Source organism: Olea europaea, unplaced genomic scaffold (genome assembly GCF_002742605.1).
Source record: "Olea europaea var. sylvestris unplaced genomic scaffold, O_europaea_v1 scaffold724, whole genome shotgun sequence".
Lineage (NCBI taxonomy): Eukaryota > Viridiplantae > Streptophyta > Magnoliopsida > Lamiales > Oleaceae > Olea > Olea europaea.
This window is the reverse complement of record NW_019265645.1, coordinates 161640-177137: the sequence shown is the minus strand read 5'-3', so window position 1 is coordinate 177137 and position 15498 is coordinate 161640. Positions and strand designations below refer to the sequence as shown.

The following is a 15498-nucleotide window of genomic DNA, read 5'->3' as shown; positions in this document are numbered from 1 at the left end:
AATAGTGTTGTTATTTTGAATTCATATCAATTTATGTAGTTAGGTGTGAGAACTAGACATCAATCGTCTTATTATGGTTCCAAGATCCAAAGTTCAGTTTAATCGAACCATACTGATCAATTTAATCCGATTCTTATCCCAATTTGTGGATGAATAGGTGATTTTAAGCGTCTCATGACAAATATTGACATTCAGTTTGTTTCTACGAGTCTTTGTGAAAAGATCGTCTATCCCAATAAATTGTGTCTAGAGTGTAACACATTGCAAATGAAAAATAAGATCTCCCTCACAACCATGTAACAAACACTTAATATGCCAAATATAAGATTAAGCATAGGATTAAACCATGAAAAAAGAGATTAAGTCGAAAAAATGGGTTACAGGAGAGGTCATGGTACTCTTAAAAAGATCTAAAGATCATATCGAGCTTTCTGTGGACATTTTGAAATACACAAACCAAATTTAAATATCAGGAACTATGGCCGCCTCTATATCTTGACAGTTTCATAATGGTTTGATTTTGCAGCCTGTTACTTTTACATGAGATTTGTTCGGATTCTTCAAACAGTGTAGTGCTGCTGGATTGTATCGATGTCAAGTCCTTTCAGCTTCACGACTGACTCGACATGACCCTTGAGCGTGTTCAGCTCCCGAAGCCTATAACAATAACAAAATGATGTTACAGTTTAAGCAAGAGTGGTGAGTCGGGACTATATGAACAAAGTCAGATCATACCTTGCAATCTCAGCTCGCCTCTTCGCCTGTTCTGCGATTTCAGACAGTTCTCTGTAGCTACTCTTCTCGGGGAACAGATTAGTATTCTCCTTTGTTTGGAGGCCGTGTAAGGTCCTCTGAGCAAGAGCCCACTGAGCTTCTCTCTCTTCTTTTCCATAATCCTTCTTCGTGGTGAACGCAGTCTGTTTCAAGAAGAAAGATCGGAATAGGGGAATTATTATGACTTTCCAAGTGCAAACAGGCTTATGAGTAGAGCTCTATTAAAAAAGCACTCTTTCTGTCTGCCGTACATCAGAATTAGTGAACTAAAACTAGAACGTAAAAATTGGAGAAATTAGATCATAGGGATTTCTGTAGAATAGTAAATGTACCTTGTAGAAAGGTAAAAATTGGAGAAATTAGATCATAGAAAATGTACCTTGTTTTCGTACAAGTTCAGCCATGCTTTCCCACTTAAGATGTATCGGATGGCAAACTTCATGATGTCGAGAGGAACGTAGAAAACCACGCTGTAAAGCCAGATTACTCCGGCCCATCCCCAACCACATCCTTTAATTCTAGCAAAACCCCAATCGGCGTATACAGCTATTAAAGTTGCAACCTAGAAGATCAAATCAGTTTACGCATATTAGAGCTTGGTTTTGATCTTTCTATACACTTTTTGAGCTCAAGAAAATGTAACTTTTCCATAAAGTTCAAAGGACATGGAGAGAAGTTTTCGAGCAAATAACAAAGAACACAAAAGAGATTGAAGTCTTACCAGTTGTGCAATCAAGAAAGCAGTCAATAACAGCAGTCCAGGGCGTTCGATAAATGACCAACTGCGTGATCTGGTCACGAAAATTAGAGCTTGACTAACAATACTAACTTGCAGGTATAGAGCAGCCATCATTTCGTCTTCGCTATTTCTAATGGACCTTACACCAAATTTGTCCTGCATTTGATAGCAAAGAAAATTATTACATGAAGGCACAGTTGCAATGCTTGTTTCAAATGGAGAATTATTAAGAGATGGAAAAGAAAGAATAGAAGAAATATTGCTAGTACTTACGGAGAAGAAGTCAGTGTCCTTCATGATCCAGAAGAATATAACTGTCATCAACGCTAGGTAACCTCCGAGTACTATTCCAGTGGCAAAAATCTCTTTCAACTTCCAGCTATCGGGCAATGGAGATGCCTTAACTCTATCCTTTGAGATTGTCATGATTGTTCCTGAAATAGAATATATATTTTGAAATATAAGAGCCACGAAAAGTGTAACCAACTGAACAGAATATTTAAGGTACAAACAATGAGGGAGAATCATACCATCATTGAGGATGGCAATGATCAGAACCATGAATGGAGAGAAATCAAACTTCCAAATCAAAGCAATGAACATAAAACCGAACTGCCAAACGAAAAGTGAATGCCATAAGAAATCAATTGATTATAAGCACTATAGTGATCATCTCTCTCTTTTTCCAATGTGACTGTCAACTTACCACAATACGGATAGTGATCGAGACAGCATATATCTGCCAAAACAAAGATGTAAAGAATTTAAACCTGTTTCGACCAAAAATTACAACTGCAGAACAAATGTGAATTGAAGAAACTAACTGTATAATTTTTCATTCTTTGGAAAATAGCTCGACTGGTCAACACTGCACTGATAATAACACTCAATCCCGGTTCAGTGAGAACAATGTCAGAAGCACTTCTTGCGGCATCGGTAGCATCAGCAACGGCAATTCCAATATCAGCCTTCTTTAAAGCAGGGGCATCGTTTACTCCATCTCCAGTCATTCCAACAATGTGTTTCCTCTCCTGCAACTTCTTCACTATCTCATATTTGTGCTCTGTACAACAAGAAAGACTATGAGTTGAAAGAAGATTTGGGATTTTTCAGATCTGAAACAATATCAAAGATGCAAGAAGCTAAAAACGCTTACCTGGAAAAACTCCGGCAAAACCATCTGCCTTCTCAATCAACTCTTCAATGGGAAGGCCGGCTATAGACTCATCCTTGTGTTGCCCAAGTAAAGAAGCAGATGGATACATATTTGTTCCCATTCCAAGTCTACGCCCCGTCTCCTTAGCAATGGCAAGTTGATCACCTAGAATTTACACATTGATATGAATATGAATATGAATTTTGTTATGAAGAAATTAAACAAAAAAAGGCAAGGTCTGAAGGTTTAATTTTTCAGGGGATCAAATATGAAATTACCAGTAATCATTTTAACATTTACGCCAAGATTGAGAGCCCTGCGGATGGTCTCAGCACTGTCATGTCTAGGAGGATCAAACAGGGATAACAAGCCAACAAATTGCCATGGACCACCAGGGGCATCTTTTGATTGCTCTGGAACTTCCTGTAAATATAGAAAATTAGCCACAGTTGTTAAAATAATTTTGCTAGAGAAAATCCGAACTTGAATAAGAAAAAGTAACTAACTTAACAAATATTGGAACGCACATAAGTTTAACTACTTCTCAAGGCTTAAACCATTAGAGAGAAGGGAATTTAATTATCTATGTATCTTCAACACTCCCCTTTCACATGCAAGGCAAATTTGTTTTATTATTGAAGGCTTAAGACAGTATTCATAATTGAGTTGCAATAAGACTCGAACTTAGGACTTCTATGTTGAATTGAATATTTTGGTCTAGAGCTGAAGTTGTTAAAGAGAGGAATGGTATATTTATTTATATTTATGTCACACACATGCAAGTAGGAGAAAATATCTAGCAGCAAATACTGTATTGCAAACCTGTCTTGCAACAGCCAATGACCGGAGCCCGCGCTCAGCAAATTTATCAATTGTTGCATGAACCTTTTTCTTCAAATCTTCCTTGCAGTTGCAGAGCGTTAAAATCTGACTCCAGGCAAAGACGAAAATGAAATAGGTTATCAATATTTTGCTTAATATTCATATATCAATTCATTTAGCTAGAATCCAAGAAATTTATTAGAATTAGAAAGAGCACCTGTTCAGGAGCTCCCTTGCTAGCCCGATGCCAATTTCCTTCGGAATCAATGAATGTCAAAGCAGTCCTCTTGTCCACAGGATTGAAGGGGAAAAAATGGACCTCCCTGATACCAGCCCGTGCCTAAAATCAAATACATGTATCATGATCCCGTGCTTCACCTTCTCAAATTTACTCCTTGGGAATTAAAAGACAATAAAAGGGATAAATACCTCCTTCGGATCAGCTAGGGTACCAACAATGGCTGCATCGATCGCATCTTGATTTTCAGTTCGAGAAGCCCTAGCAGCAGTGAGCAACACATAATCGGCATCGACTCCCTTTGCAAATACCTCGATCAAGCTTTTATCGACAGTCAACTTATTGAGTGTCAAAGTGCCTGTCTTGTCACTGCACAGGACGTCCATACCGGCCATCTCTTCAATTGCCGTCATTCTCTTGGTAATGGCGCCCTGCTGCGATAGCCTGTGGGACCCGATAGCCATCGTGACAGACAAGACGGTCGGCATAGCAATGGGAATTCCTCCAATTAAGAGGACAAGGAGATTATCAATCCCCTGCCTGTACTTCCTGTTCTGAATCGGGTACATGACAATTATCTCGACCACCATTCCAACAGCAATGGAACAAATACAAAAGTTACCGATTGCCGTGAGCACTTTTTGGAAGTGCCCGACCTGGTTGGTGCTATCTACAAGATGTGCTGCCTTCCCAAAGAAAGTATGAACACCGGTGGCAATAACAACAGCTTCGATTTCACCTTGTTTGCATGTCGACCCAGAAAAGACTTCATCATGAGGATTCTTGGTTACAGGAAGTGACTCTCCTGTGAGGGCAGATTGATCAATCTTCAACGGATCACCTTCAAGAAGACGAGCATCAGCAGGAACGATATCTCCCAGTTTTATGCTTATAATGTCTCCAGGAACCAAAATGGCAGCTTCCTCTTCGCTCCAGCGACCGCCTCTAAGGACCTATCACAGTAGCACAAAAAATGCTACTCATTCTTGGAAAAATTATTGAACTACAGCCTACAGCCTCGTCTACAAGGAATGTTAAAAAGTTTTGTACCTTTGTTTTAGGAGCAAGACCAGCCATAAGTGCTGCAGCAGCATTTCCGGCATTGTTCTCTTCAATGAAACTGATAGTCGAGTTGATAACAAGCAAGCAAACAATACCAACAAAGTCTTGCCAATCCGGGGGCTTTCCACCTCCATTAGCCAGTGCAATTGCCATTATAGCTGCAGCTTCCATCACCCAGGAGAGTGGATTCCACATAAATCCAAGAAACTTGAGTATCTTGCTTTCCTATTAATTCCAGAACAAAAACATCATCAAGCATTGCACTATAAATACATGGCTGTTGAATAAAAGCCATTAGTCATTAATGGGAATACTTTTTTCTCCTCCAATTTGTTTGGCCCGAAAATTTGAAGCCTGTTGGCTCCTTCCTCGGGACTTAACCCCTCCCGGTTACATTTCAGCTGCTCGAACACTTCCTCGATGGGAACTTTTTCCTGTTACACAAGGAACAAAAATAAGCAAATTAACATTCTTCATATGTAAACTGCTACTCGAAACTATAGCCTTAATATTGTTTATCTTTGGAGGGAAGCTTATTATGAAACATATATAGAACTGGAAAGATTACATTACGAAAATTGAATCCATTTAATTATTATGTGACCAAACAAGTTTATGGAATATTGCATTACTTTTATTTATAAAATTTATCGATTTATTTAACCATTATATTATAATTAGCTTATTGGAATTATTATTTTTTTAATTAGAAATTGTAATTCATGCAACAATTTCTTGCTTAATTAATTTCTAACAATTCACCATATGCTCACAACAAAAACTTCCAGGTTGTCAAAAAATCAAAGAGACTTGAAGTGAGAATTGACCCAAAATATTTAATTAAGTTCAAGAGTTTAGTTGAATTTGCCTTGGATTTCGATGATTGTACACGGGCATGTCACCGCCCGTGTACACTCCCCTCACATGAGGCTTCCCCTCATGTGAGGGGAGTGTATATCGAAGTGTCAACACCGGTGTACATATGTGTCAACCTTAAATTTTGTCAAAATCGAACGAGATAGGAAGGCAAATGTCCATTTATGTGTACAAAATTGTAAAATCCGAAACAGTCAGAAAAAGCAAACAACCGGCCAGTTAACTGGAATTTCTTTTTATTTTTGGGTCGACTCCAATTCAAATATGAGTTTTTCTATGTGTACACCCCAGTTTAGAAATAGCAAAATCCATCAAATATTTGTGCTTTGCCTTTTTCAACTCTACGCCTAAGCACTTTATTTAAACATATAGTCCTCATTCAGGCTCCATTAAAATGTATTTTTTTAAGGAAAAATATGTTTAGAAATAGTTTTTTATTTGGAAATGTGTGGTTAAAAACGAAAAAAATTTGGATTTATATATAATATTATTTTATTAAAAAAATATATAATTGAAAAGAAGAAAGAGATACCTACCTTTATTAAAATGGAGGGGCATAATCTATATAGCCCTTGTTTGAGCCCAATTCTCTTGAAAAAACACATTTTTCAACAGTATTTTGATATTATTTCAACCACACATTTTTAAATAAAATAATATTACACACAAATTCAAAACTTTTCCTTATTTTTTAATCACACATTTTCCATCAACACACTATTCAAAAATTCACTCTTCTCCCAAAATGGGGCTCAAACAAGAAAATAGTGTATATGTATTCCTTTCTTAACTGTTATTCACATGAAGAATACTAGCTTAGAGAGTCTATATGTACAGAAAATTTGTTTACAGAACTTCTACAGTATACGCATAACATGAAGGTAGGTGATATTTTTGGGCAATATTTTAAATATGTAGAGCCCATCTTCATCTCTCACCTTTGTAATTATTCTGTGAAACCATTTATGTACAAATGGTTTAAGGCATACAAGCTAAAGACTAAAGTTGACTTTTCCAATTACGCCTGGGCCCCAAAAATCAAATTCCGTTTTCTTCAAATCCCAAAAAGAATAGTATTGTTTTCTCAACCAATCACTACGCATTCAAGTGCTGCACTTTTGACGGGGTGAAATTTGCACGTGTAATCCACGCGATTAACAAAAAGGTTATCTTTGATAAAAATAGAAAAATATAGGGACGCCAAGAGAAATATTTTTTTGAAATGCATTTATTGGTGAGTGTCAATATCAAGACCGTGACAGAAAATAAAAGTCCTTAACAAAAGTTGAACTTCTCTTAAGTACCACGGAGAAAGTACCTAAACAAATACCCCAAATACATAAATTCAACCAATAAGAAATTAAAGACACCATGGACAATAACATATAATGAAAAATAATACATAGACGTAGTTGAGATAAATAAACTTTTATAGTGAAATTACGAGAAAATTGGGCTAAATTGATTTTTCTATTGTGATCAAAGCACTATCGATCTACAATAACCACCGACTCTTTTTTTTTTCCCCCCATTTTATGAGGTTTAGGTATTAATATATTATGTTGGTCTATCCCCCAAAGTCACAAGTGATGCTATTTATCACATCATTTAAATTATTTATTTTATAAAACAGTATTTCCAATCAGAAGTCAGAACATAAGAAGAGTTTTCTTTTGCAATTTGTTGTGCTGAAATGATTGACCAACTTGTCCAACAGCACCATGTGAAGCCGAAATTTGTGCATAAGAATATGTTCGTCTGTCCTATTCTTATACATGCAAGCAATTACATAGTTTCTTTAATTTTGCTTAAATAATTGGCCACATGACGAACATGTTCTGTAGATAAAAATTCAATATTAATAAATAAGAAATAAAGAAATTCTAGGAGAAAGTCAACAACAAAATTTTACTATTATTATTATTATTATTATTATTATTATTATTATTATTTTCAAAAAAAGAAGAAATTTGAGTGTCGAATACCATCATTACAATCTAAAAGTCTAATTTTTGATAAGTTTGACCCGAACCCGTGTAAAAGATGGCAAAGTGAAAGATGACAAATAGCAGTCTTTTGTGGAATTCTTGTACAAGTTGTTGCTTGTTAATTCTTCGTCTTAGTATTCCATAATAAGAGAAGACATGTAAAAGTGGAAAAGAAATACTAGGCTCGACCACAATGCGAGTCAGCTCCTACTCGCCTATGGAACAAACCAAGCACAAGATGGCTCGTTTCCAAAAATTTCGGATCGAGTCGCGACTCACCAATTTCTATTTTTTAACGAAATTTGCATTGTCACTCAAAGATTACGAGTCGGCCCACAAGCCAACTCGTGTGAGTCGACAACCAGCTCGTGCAAGGTTTTCGCTGCTCGGCTTGTTTGTAGGGTGAGCAGCTCTCACTTAACACCCTAAAAAGCAAGCATCTTAACCAAGCTTTTATTAAGTCGAAAGATACACAATATTGAACAGAATTAAACACAAGAAAAAGGAGCTTTTGAATTTAGTTCGGTGTTGTATAATCTAAATTACCGAATAATCATAAAGCTAAAGTTTTTACTAAATTTAATAACATTGAAAGACATGTGGTATGGAAAAAATTAAACAGAATAATAAATAAGATTTTAAAATACACTTTACCCGATAGAGTTAAACATTAGAAGAAAGGATTTAACTTCGTTTCTTTCTGATATCGTTGCAATCTTCCTTAACAACAAGTCATAATTGTAGTGCATACAGAAAAAACAAATTTTAAGAAGAAAATCACTTATTTTATGAGCAGCAATAATCCTCCGAAGCAAGGCGATTTAACAGAACAGTCAAACAAGAACAGATTTCATTTTGGTTAATTTAATTTAGTGAACGACAAAAATAAGTAAATCTCACTTCAAGATTTTTTTTTTACAGAAACTAAGCAGAATAACAAAAAAGTAGAATGGTGCATTTATATATATGTATAGTTACCAGATCAACGGTTTCATTTTTTATCTCTTCAAGACTGATTCCGCCCATGGTTGGCTTACGGCAGAGGCGGAACTCCGGCGAAACAGATCACAGAGAGAGAGAGATGATGAAAGAAAAAAATATATTAGTTCAGAGAATCATGGAATGAGATTTGTCAATACCCAATGAAGAAGAATGAAAAGGGAAAATGCCTCTTATTTCCTCCTTCAGATGAGCCTCCCCAGGCCCTCTTTTATACGTATTTTCGTAATTTTATGAAAGGTAGAAATTTCAATAATTTTAAAAAGGAAGAAATATTTGCATAATAATCAAATCCAAAAAATGGATATTTATGTAATATACTATACAGAACCTATCCATACAAGAATATATGCATTAGAATAATGCTATATAATGGCAATTTAGGTGAACATATTTGATAGGTTCAATTTAATGAATCATATGACATTATATATTTAAACAAATTTATTATTTAATATCACGTAGCTGTCATTTAGATTTGTACTTGACATTAATGGTGTTTAGCCCCCGTTTGGTCTCCATTAAATTTCATCATTTTTTCTAATTTTCAATCAAATAATTTTGTATAAAATAATATTATTAATAAATTGAAAATTTTTTCCTTTTTTTTTTCAACCATTCAATTTTATTTATTTATTATTTTTTAAAAACACCACTCCGTGTTTATTGACTCTTGCATTTTGCATTGGGGTGCTAAAAAATTTCTCACAATCCCACCCAAATTGGGAGTCTCCGACTCTTTACGAGTCCCATATTGGATAAATTAAGATCCGTTGGACCCTCATTTTTTGAAAATAAAAATGGGTGTAATAGTATTTTTTTGAAAAATGTGTGTTTAAAAAAGAAAGAAAAGTTTTCGATTTACGTGTAATATTATTTTATGGAAGATTGTGTAGTTAAAAATAAGAGAGAAATAAAATGTAATAGAATGAAAATTAATGAGGCCAAATGGGTATAAAATAGACTTTTTGCTTTTTCTGCAATCTTGCTATAATGACCAAGTCAACGGAAGGATTATGTGTCAATACATAATTGGATAGTTTGAAAAAAAAAAAAAAAATGAAGAGCACAACACTTAATCCCACTCTGCCACAACACCTTGTCACCTCACTTCATGTCATTGACCCTGGCTAAGGAGCTTTAGGGCCCATTGGGCAGGATTTTTGAAAAGTGAAAAGGAGTTTTTGAGATCAAAAAGTTACTTTTGAACTCGTTTGGCTAATTTTGTTAATATGCTTTTGGTAGTTAAAAGAGTTTTTAGGAGAAGCTGGTTCAATATAGTTTTTTCTAAAAATATTTTCGGAATAGAAAGTACTTTTAAATATTAATTTTCGAACAAAAATTATGATAGCTTCCTTCAAAAATTGTAAAAGAAAATGCTATGACAAGCGGGTTCTAAATTCTTCTGCTTATGCTGTTGTCAACATGGCAGCCATTATTGTATCTTCAGCCTCTGAACCGTACAATAGGTTAAAATTTTAGTTGACTAATTTTTAAATTTTTTAAATTTTTTGGACATTTTAGTTGACTATTTTTCTTTACATAAATAATAAAATAAATTAATTTTTTTTCCAAATTAAATAATAAATGTCACCTAAAAATTATAGGGAAAATGTTATCCAAAATAAATAATAAATATTATCTAATAATAATAGGGAAATTGGTATTATTGGTCTAAAACAGTAAAGAAATATTAATGACCAACTTGCTCTTTCTTAAAAGTTAACTTCTATAGCCATTTTACCTACAACAAATTCGCCCAATAGCCGTACCTTTTTTCCTATAATTGTGAAGTTGTTTAATTTTGTTCATTAATTACAAAATTTTCTGTCTATAATCATAAGATTTTAAACTTTGGACATTTATAAATCCAATTTTAAGAGTAATTAACTGCGTGATTGTTTTTGGAAGAAGTCAACAGAGTTTTTCCATAAAAAACTAATAAAAGTCAAAGCCAAGAATATTCATAACTTTGGAAATTGAATGGGAATCAAACGGTGCCATGATCCCCTAATTAAAAATATATTCAATGTCATTTTTACACGTATATAATAATCCCATGGGGTAAAATTAGATTAAATTTAGTGATATTCAACGGAGTAGTAGTAACTACTAATAAATTATTTAGTTATTTTTTAATTTATAGCTATAAGCATGATGGTCACAACTTTTTAGATTCAATATTTACTTATCCAAGGAAAGGAAAGAATGGAAAATAAGAAGTTACTTATAAGTGGCAAAAAGAGCTTTTAGAAACACACTTCATACTTAGGGTGAAATTCCTTTTAGATATAATTTTATGTGAACTGGTAGAAATTAGTTGGGTAGAAGTCACGTTTTGTACATCGTCCAACATTGATGCATTGTTCTAAAAAGCGACGCCAATGTGCGATGCATGGTGGAAACGTTAAGCCATTTGGCTTGACGCCTTATTTAGCGGTCAACAATATGCGTGCCTAAGTGTGTATAATTTTTTTTAAATTTTTATTTATTTATTTTTAACAATTCTTTTAAGTTAAAATTTAAATATTGATTTCTTCACTTCGTCAGTTCTAAATTCAAAATAGTCATTTGAAGCCTTGAACAAAGGAAATCTCTAAAAAATTTCTATTTATTTACTAGTTAATATTTACATTTGGAACTTATTATTATTTTTTTTTGAAACTTTTGAAAAATTGTGCAAATTTTCTATAAATTTGTTTTAGATGTTTGGCAGGTATTATTTTTAAGTATTAAATGATTTTTCGATTGATTAAAAATTAAAATAATATTAAAATAAGAAAACGTCTTTTTATGTTTATGCCTCACCTAACCCATAACTTGACCTCCACGTGTTGTAGCACATTATGCATTTTAGAACACTAAAGTTGTAGTTTAATTTAGAAAATTTTCTACTTATGTCAAGGTATGCATCAATTAAGTTTGGAATATTTCAATACTCGAAATTATACTTTGGATATTTTGTAAATGGAACAATTTGAGTCAATGTAAATACTAAAACCAAATGCAAACTTGAACTCTGGATTCCGCTTTTGATTGGATTCAACTCTACTCATAATAACCCTTCTTTTTTTTCTTTTTTCTCTTTTTTTTAAAGAAAAAATAAATATGCAATACAAATTATCTTTAACAATATCTAGTAGAAATAAAATATGCCACCACTTAGCATCCAATAACTAGCTTAATATCATACAATCCTGGCTGTAGCTTTGTGTACGTTGCCTCAAGAAGGGTTTGTGAGTGAGCCATGCGTAAAATGCTATTTGAAATGACTACGAACGAGAGTGATGTGATATAATTATTCAAATCGATGAATTTGAATAATTATGATACTTATTACTTGTGTCTTGCAGATTTGTACTTCCTGAATGTTGAAAAATTGCTACTTTATTAGATCGAATAATAGGGTAAAGGTGATTAAATTGTCGGAAAAAAAAATATAAAGGGGCAAATTCGGTTCCAAAGTAAAGTACCCATGATTTCGATTCAATAACCAAGAACTGTATAGTACACGGTCAATAACCAAGAACTGTCTAGGACACAATCAATTCTTAGATATTCACGATTTGAAATTACCCAAATTTTTCTCATATGAACCTTAGAAGAACAAGGTGATTAAAATTATCGTTGTGTACCTCTCCTATATAACGCTAATTTCCTCTGGTAGTCAAGGGAAGACTCGATATATATATATATATATATATATATATATATATATTAGGCATTCATCTGACTTTTACACGGTCGAGATGGGACGACACAAAACACACAACACCGTTGAAGGAGAAACATCATGTGATGTTCCAGCACCTCGCCCTTTGATGGACCCTAAAAACCAATATTGTAGAACAAAAATAATTAATAAGAAAGTCAATAATACATTATTAGTACATGGTATGTTTCCAATTTATCCGTGCAAAGGTCACACTGTCTGTCCAATTATACTAAAGTCTTCCTTCCATTTTCTGCGGGTTAGAATAGATCTCAGCACGTTTGGCAAACATGAAGGTCTTGTTTGGCACGTATTAAATAGTATATAAATTAAGTATAAAATAATTGTAGATAATACTATGTGGATAATATTGGAGCATCTCCAATGGGTCTTGTGATTTATAGTCTATGTGGTACTTGAATAAGCGGACTTCTAGTTTATGTGATTTTTTGTCTAGTGAATGGATCGTCAAGTTTATAATTGGTCACCAATAAATTTCATTTATATTATGATATTTAAGTCAATACATCTTTTATCAACAATAAATTAAAGGTAGATAAAATAGAGTGGAAAAGCAAGAAAATCTTCGTATTCTAGGAATAAAAACGAATTAATTAAAATGTTGAGTCATCATGTCTAGCAGAGATTTTACATCTAGACCTTTGTATAGACATTATTAATTTTTTTTGTCTGTCACATTCGCTTGGCAAAATTCTAATCAGCTTGCATTGGAGATCCATTTTTTTTAAACACCATATTTTTGCTTTCGTGACAAAAATTTAAGCAATCCACGATTGCATTGTGTAAGAGGACTAATTCCCAAAACATAGTGTGTTGTTTCTAGAGTTTGAAGCTACTCCTTCGAAAACAATTCGACAGAATCACTTGAATGTAAGAATTTGATCAATAGGATCTAAACAGTAATTTGAGCCCATCGATTTCACGATGTTTCCTTAAAACGAATTTGCTGCCTTCAATGGTGCTAAAGGCGTCCAGCAATCGTTTCCCAGGATAGAACGAATTTTCGTCTCCTACGGAAGCAGCACTGCAATCTACAGGAGTTCCAACGAACTCAACAAAGTGTGTTTTACTTCGAGACAATATCAGAACAAGAGAGAGGGAAATGAGATTCAAAGCACAGAAAGTTTGCAATAAAAATGGTGTAAATTTTCTGGTAGAAAGGTTGGCTATTTATAGACTTGTTCGTGGCCATTCGAACAGTCATCACCTTTCAGAAAATTATCCACTGAAATTTGGGCTCAAAGTTGACTCATTAACCATTTTTTCCAACATAGTGTTCTGGAGGATTCTCGAGCATGATGAAGATACTGTGTTGATTGTCCATTTTCTATCAACTATAGCTTTTGAAAGAGCGGTTGCATATCCCTAACAATTATTTATTTTCAACTTTGATTTTAAAATCAGAATTGTTCGTTTAAAATAAACATTCTACTATTATCTAAAAATAATCAAATTATTAATGACTGGACGAAACCAAGAAATCACCCCTCACGTGCGAAATTATAGAAAATCTCCTTTAAGATCAAACAATTCCATCGAATATAATTGTGGATAAACTTATGAGTAAATTCTTAGTATTATGCTGATCAAATAGGGGTAGGTGATAGGGTTTAGGGACATGGATTGTGTGTCAACAGTTGGTTGGTGCTTTTTTTTTTTTTAACGTTCCAATCGATATTTGATACGTGTCCTTTTATTTAAAAATCCTGTACTCGGTCTTGTTTGTGCAGTATATCCCAAATTCTTGAGCACTAATTGACTTTCCATCACATTGGGGTCCTCCAATAATGCAAGTCATCTCTCCCTACAGAGCCTTAAACAGTCACAGCTATTTCATATCGGAATAGATTTCACTTTTAAATTTTATTTTATTTAAGGTTAGGGGTTGGCTATGGAGAATTCCATTTGTTCCAGCTCTTCTCTCTTCCAACCATTGGATTCTGTCAAAAGCCGTTCAAAGTTAACTGCTGGTTTATTTTTTTATCGGCAAATAAAATCATATTCAATGGCCCGAAATAAGTTCTTAACACATGTAGGACATGTTTTGGAATTTTAAATTGAATAGAATAACAACAAATACATGGAGTATCTACCTTTAATTTAATATAAAAAGATGTCATCAGGTATATGTGGACTGCAATTACTGAATTCGTTTTATTTTTAATTATATAAATGTCAACTAAGTAATTTTTACCAATTTGGAGGGCGATAGGTGTTGGAATATATAGAATGGTGAAATTTGAAACTAAAGTCAAGTGACTCAACTGAGACAAATTAAAATTTAATGATCCAATTGAGATTTGTTGAAAGGTCGTATTTTTCTAATACTATTTTGGTCTTTAGTTTGATCTTGTTATATTATTATTTATTGTTTTGAAAAAGCAACTAAGAATTATCTTGAACTTCCCAAGTTATTTTTAAAGTAAAGAAAAATCATATCAAAATTTTCAAACAAAATCCAAGGTCCTATGGATTTCAGGTGGATTTCTAAAGTTCTTTAAGCATTAATTAAAAATACATTACCTAATTAATTAATTGTTCCTCCAATGTCATTGGATTGTAAAGGAGTCCAAGAACTTGACTATTTTGATTGAACTAGATGCAAGAGATACGTGTAGATGATCGGGTTGTATCCTGCTTAGAGGCCTATGCAATTTTTTTGGCTTATGTGCGTACAAAATATCCTTCGATGGACCAACTCTAAACACACACACACAAAGGAAATATACCATTTGGAAAGAAAATACAAAGGATGACAATAGATCGAGTCAAGCTATCCACAAGCTCAAACAAGTCAAGTTGTCGAAGAGCTAGAAAAGTCGAGCTATCCATAAGCCTACCCGTTTATAATTTTTTTAAATAAATTAACAAAATAAGTCTAAAAATGAGAAATAAAAAAATGAGCCAGCCCACAAGTTCAAACTAGTCGGCTCGTGAAAAAATTTGTGAGGTCGACTTAGTCCATGACTCATCAAAATGAGCCGGATTGATTCATGGAGTGAGTCAAGACGAGCCGAACCCTCGAATTGTTCAACCCATTTGTCACAGGGAAATTATACTTGTACACTTTATCGTACGTGGAGCCCCCTCCAATGTGAGGAGGGGCGTAAA

At 33.8% G+C, this 15498-nt stretch overlaps 1 protein-coding gene across 2 annotated transcripts; it reads right to left on the bottom strand.

The window, feature by feature from the left end:
- Window positions 1-297: 297 nt before the first annotated feature.
- LOC111390902 (plasma membrane ATPase 4-like) lies at window positions 298-8681 on the bottom strand. Of its 2 annotated transcripts, XM_023016022.1 has the most exons (16): window positions 8634-8681; window positions 5106-5225; window positions 4780-5016; window positions 3921-4682; window positions 3709-3831; window positions 3492-3596; window positions 2948-3092; window positions 2670-2834; window positions 2338-2576; window positions 2220-2252; window positions 2044-2125; window positions 1787-1947; window positions 1496-1669; window positions 1154-1336; window positions 736-917; window positions 561-657 (listed from the first exon to the last, which is right to left on the bottom strand). In XM_023016022.1, exons 1-16 carry the CDS (start codon window positions 8679-8681, stop codon window positions 561-563), a joined length of 2856 nt encoding a protein of 951 aa, XP_022871790.1. The 2 variants fall into 2 exon arrangements, with proteins under 2 accessions (XP_022871788.1, XP_022871790.1); XM_023016020.1 differs by having other exon boundaries at window positions 298-657; window positions 1496-1947.
- Window positions 8682-15498: the final 6817 nt, after the last annotated feature.

Coding starts and splice junctions, on each gene's coding strand:
- LOC111390902 (XM_023016020.1), bottom strand. CDS start 8,681: ATGGGCGGAATCAGTCTTGAAGAGATAAAAAATGAAACCGTTGATCTG. Junction 4,683..4,779: donor GTCTTGCTCCTAAAACAAAG/GTACAAAACTTT, acceptor CTACTGTGATAG/GTCCTTAGAGGCGGTCGCTG. Junction 3,093..3,491: donor CATTGGCTGTTGCAAGACAG/GTTTGCAATACA, acceptor CTATATTTACAG/GAAGTTCCAGAGCAATCAAA.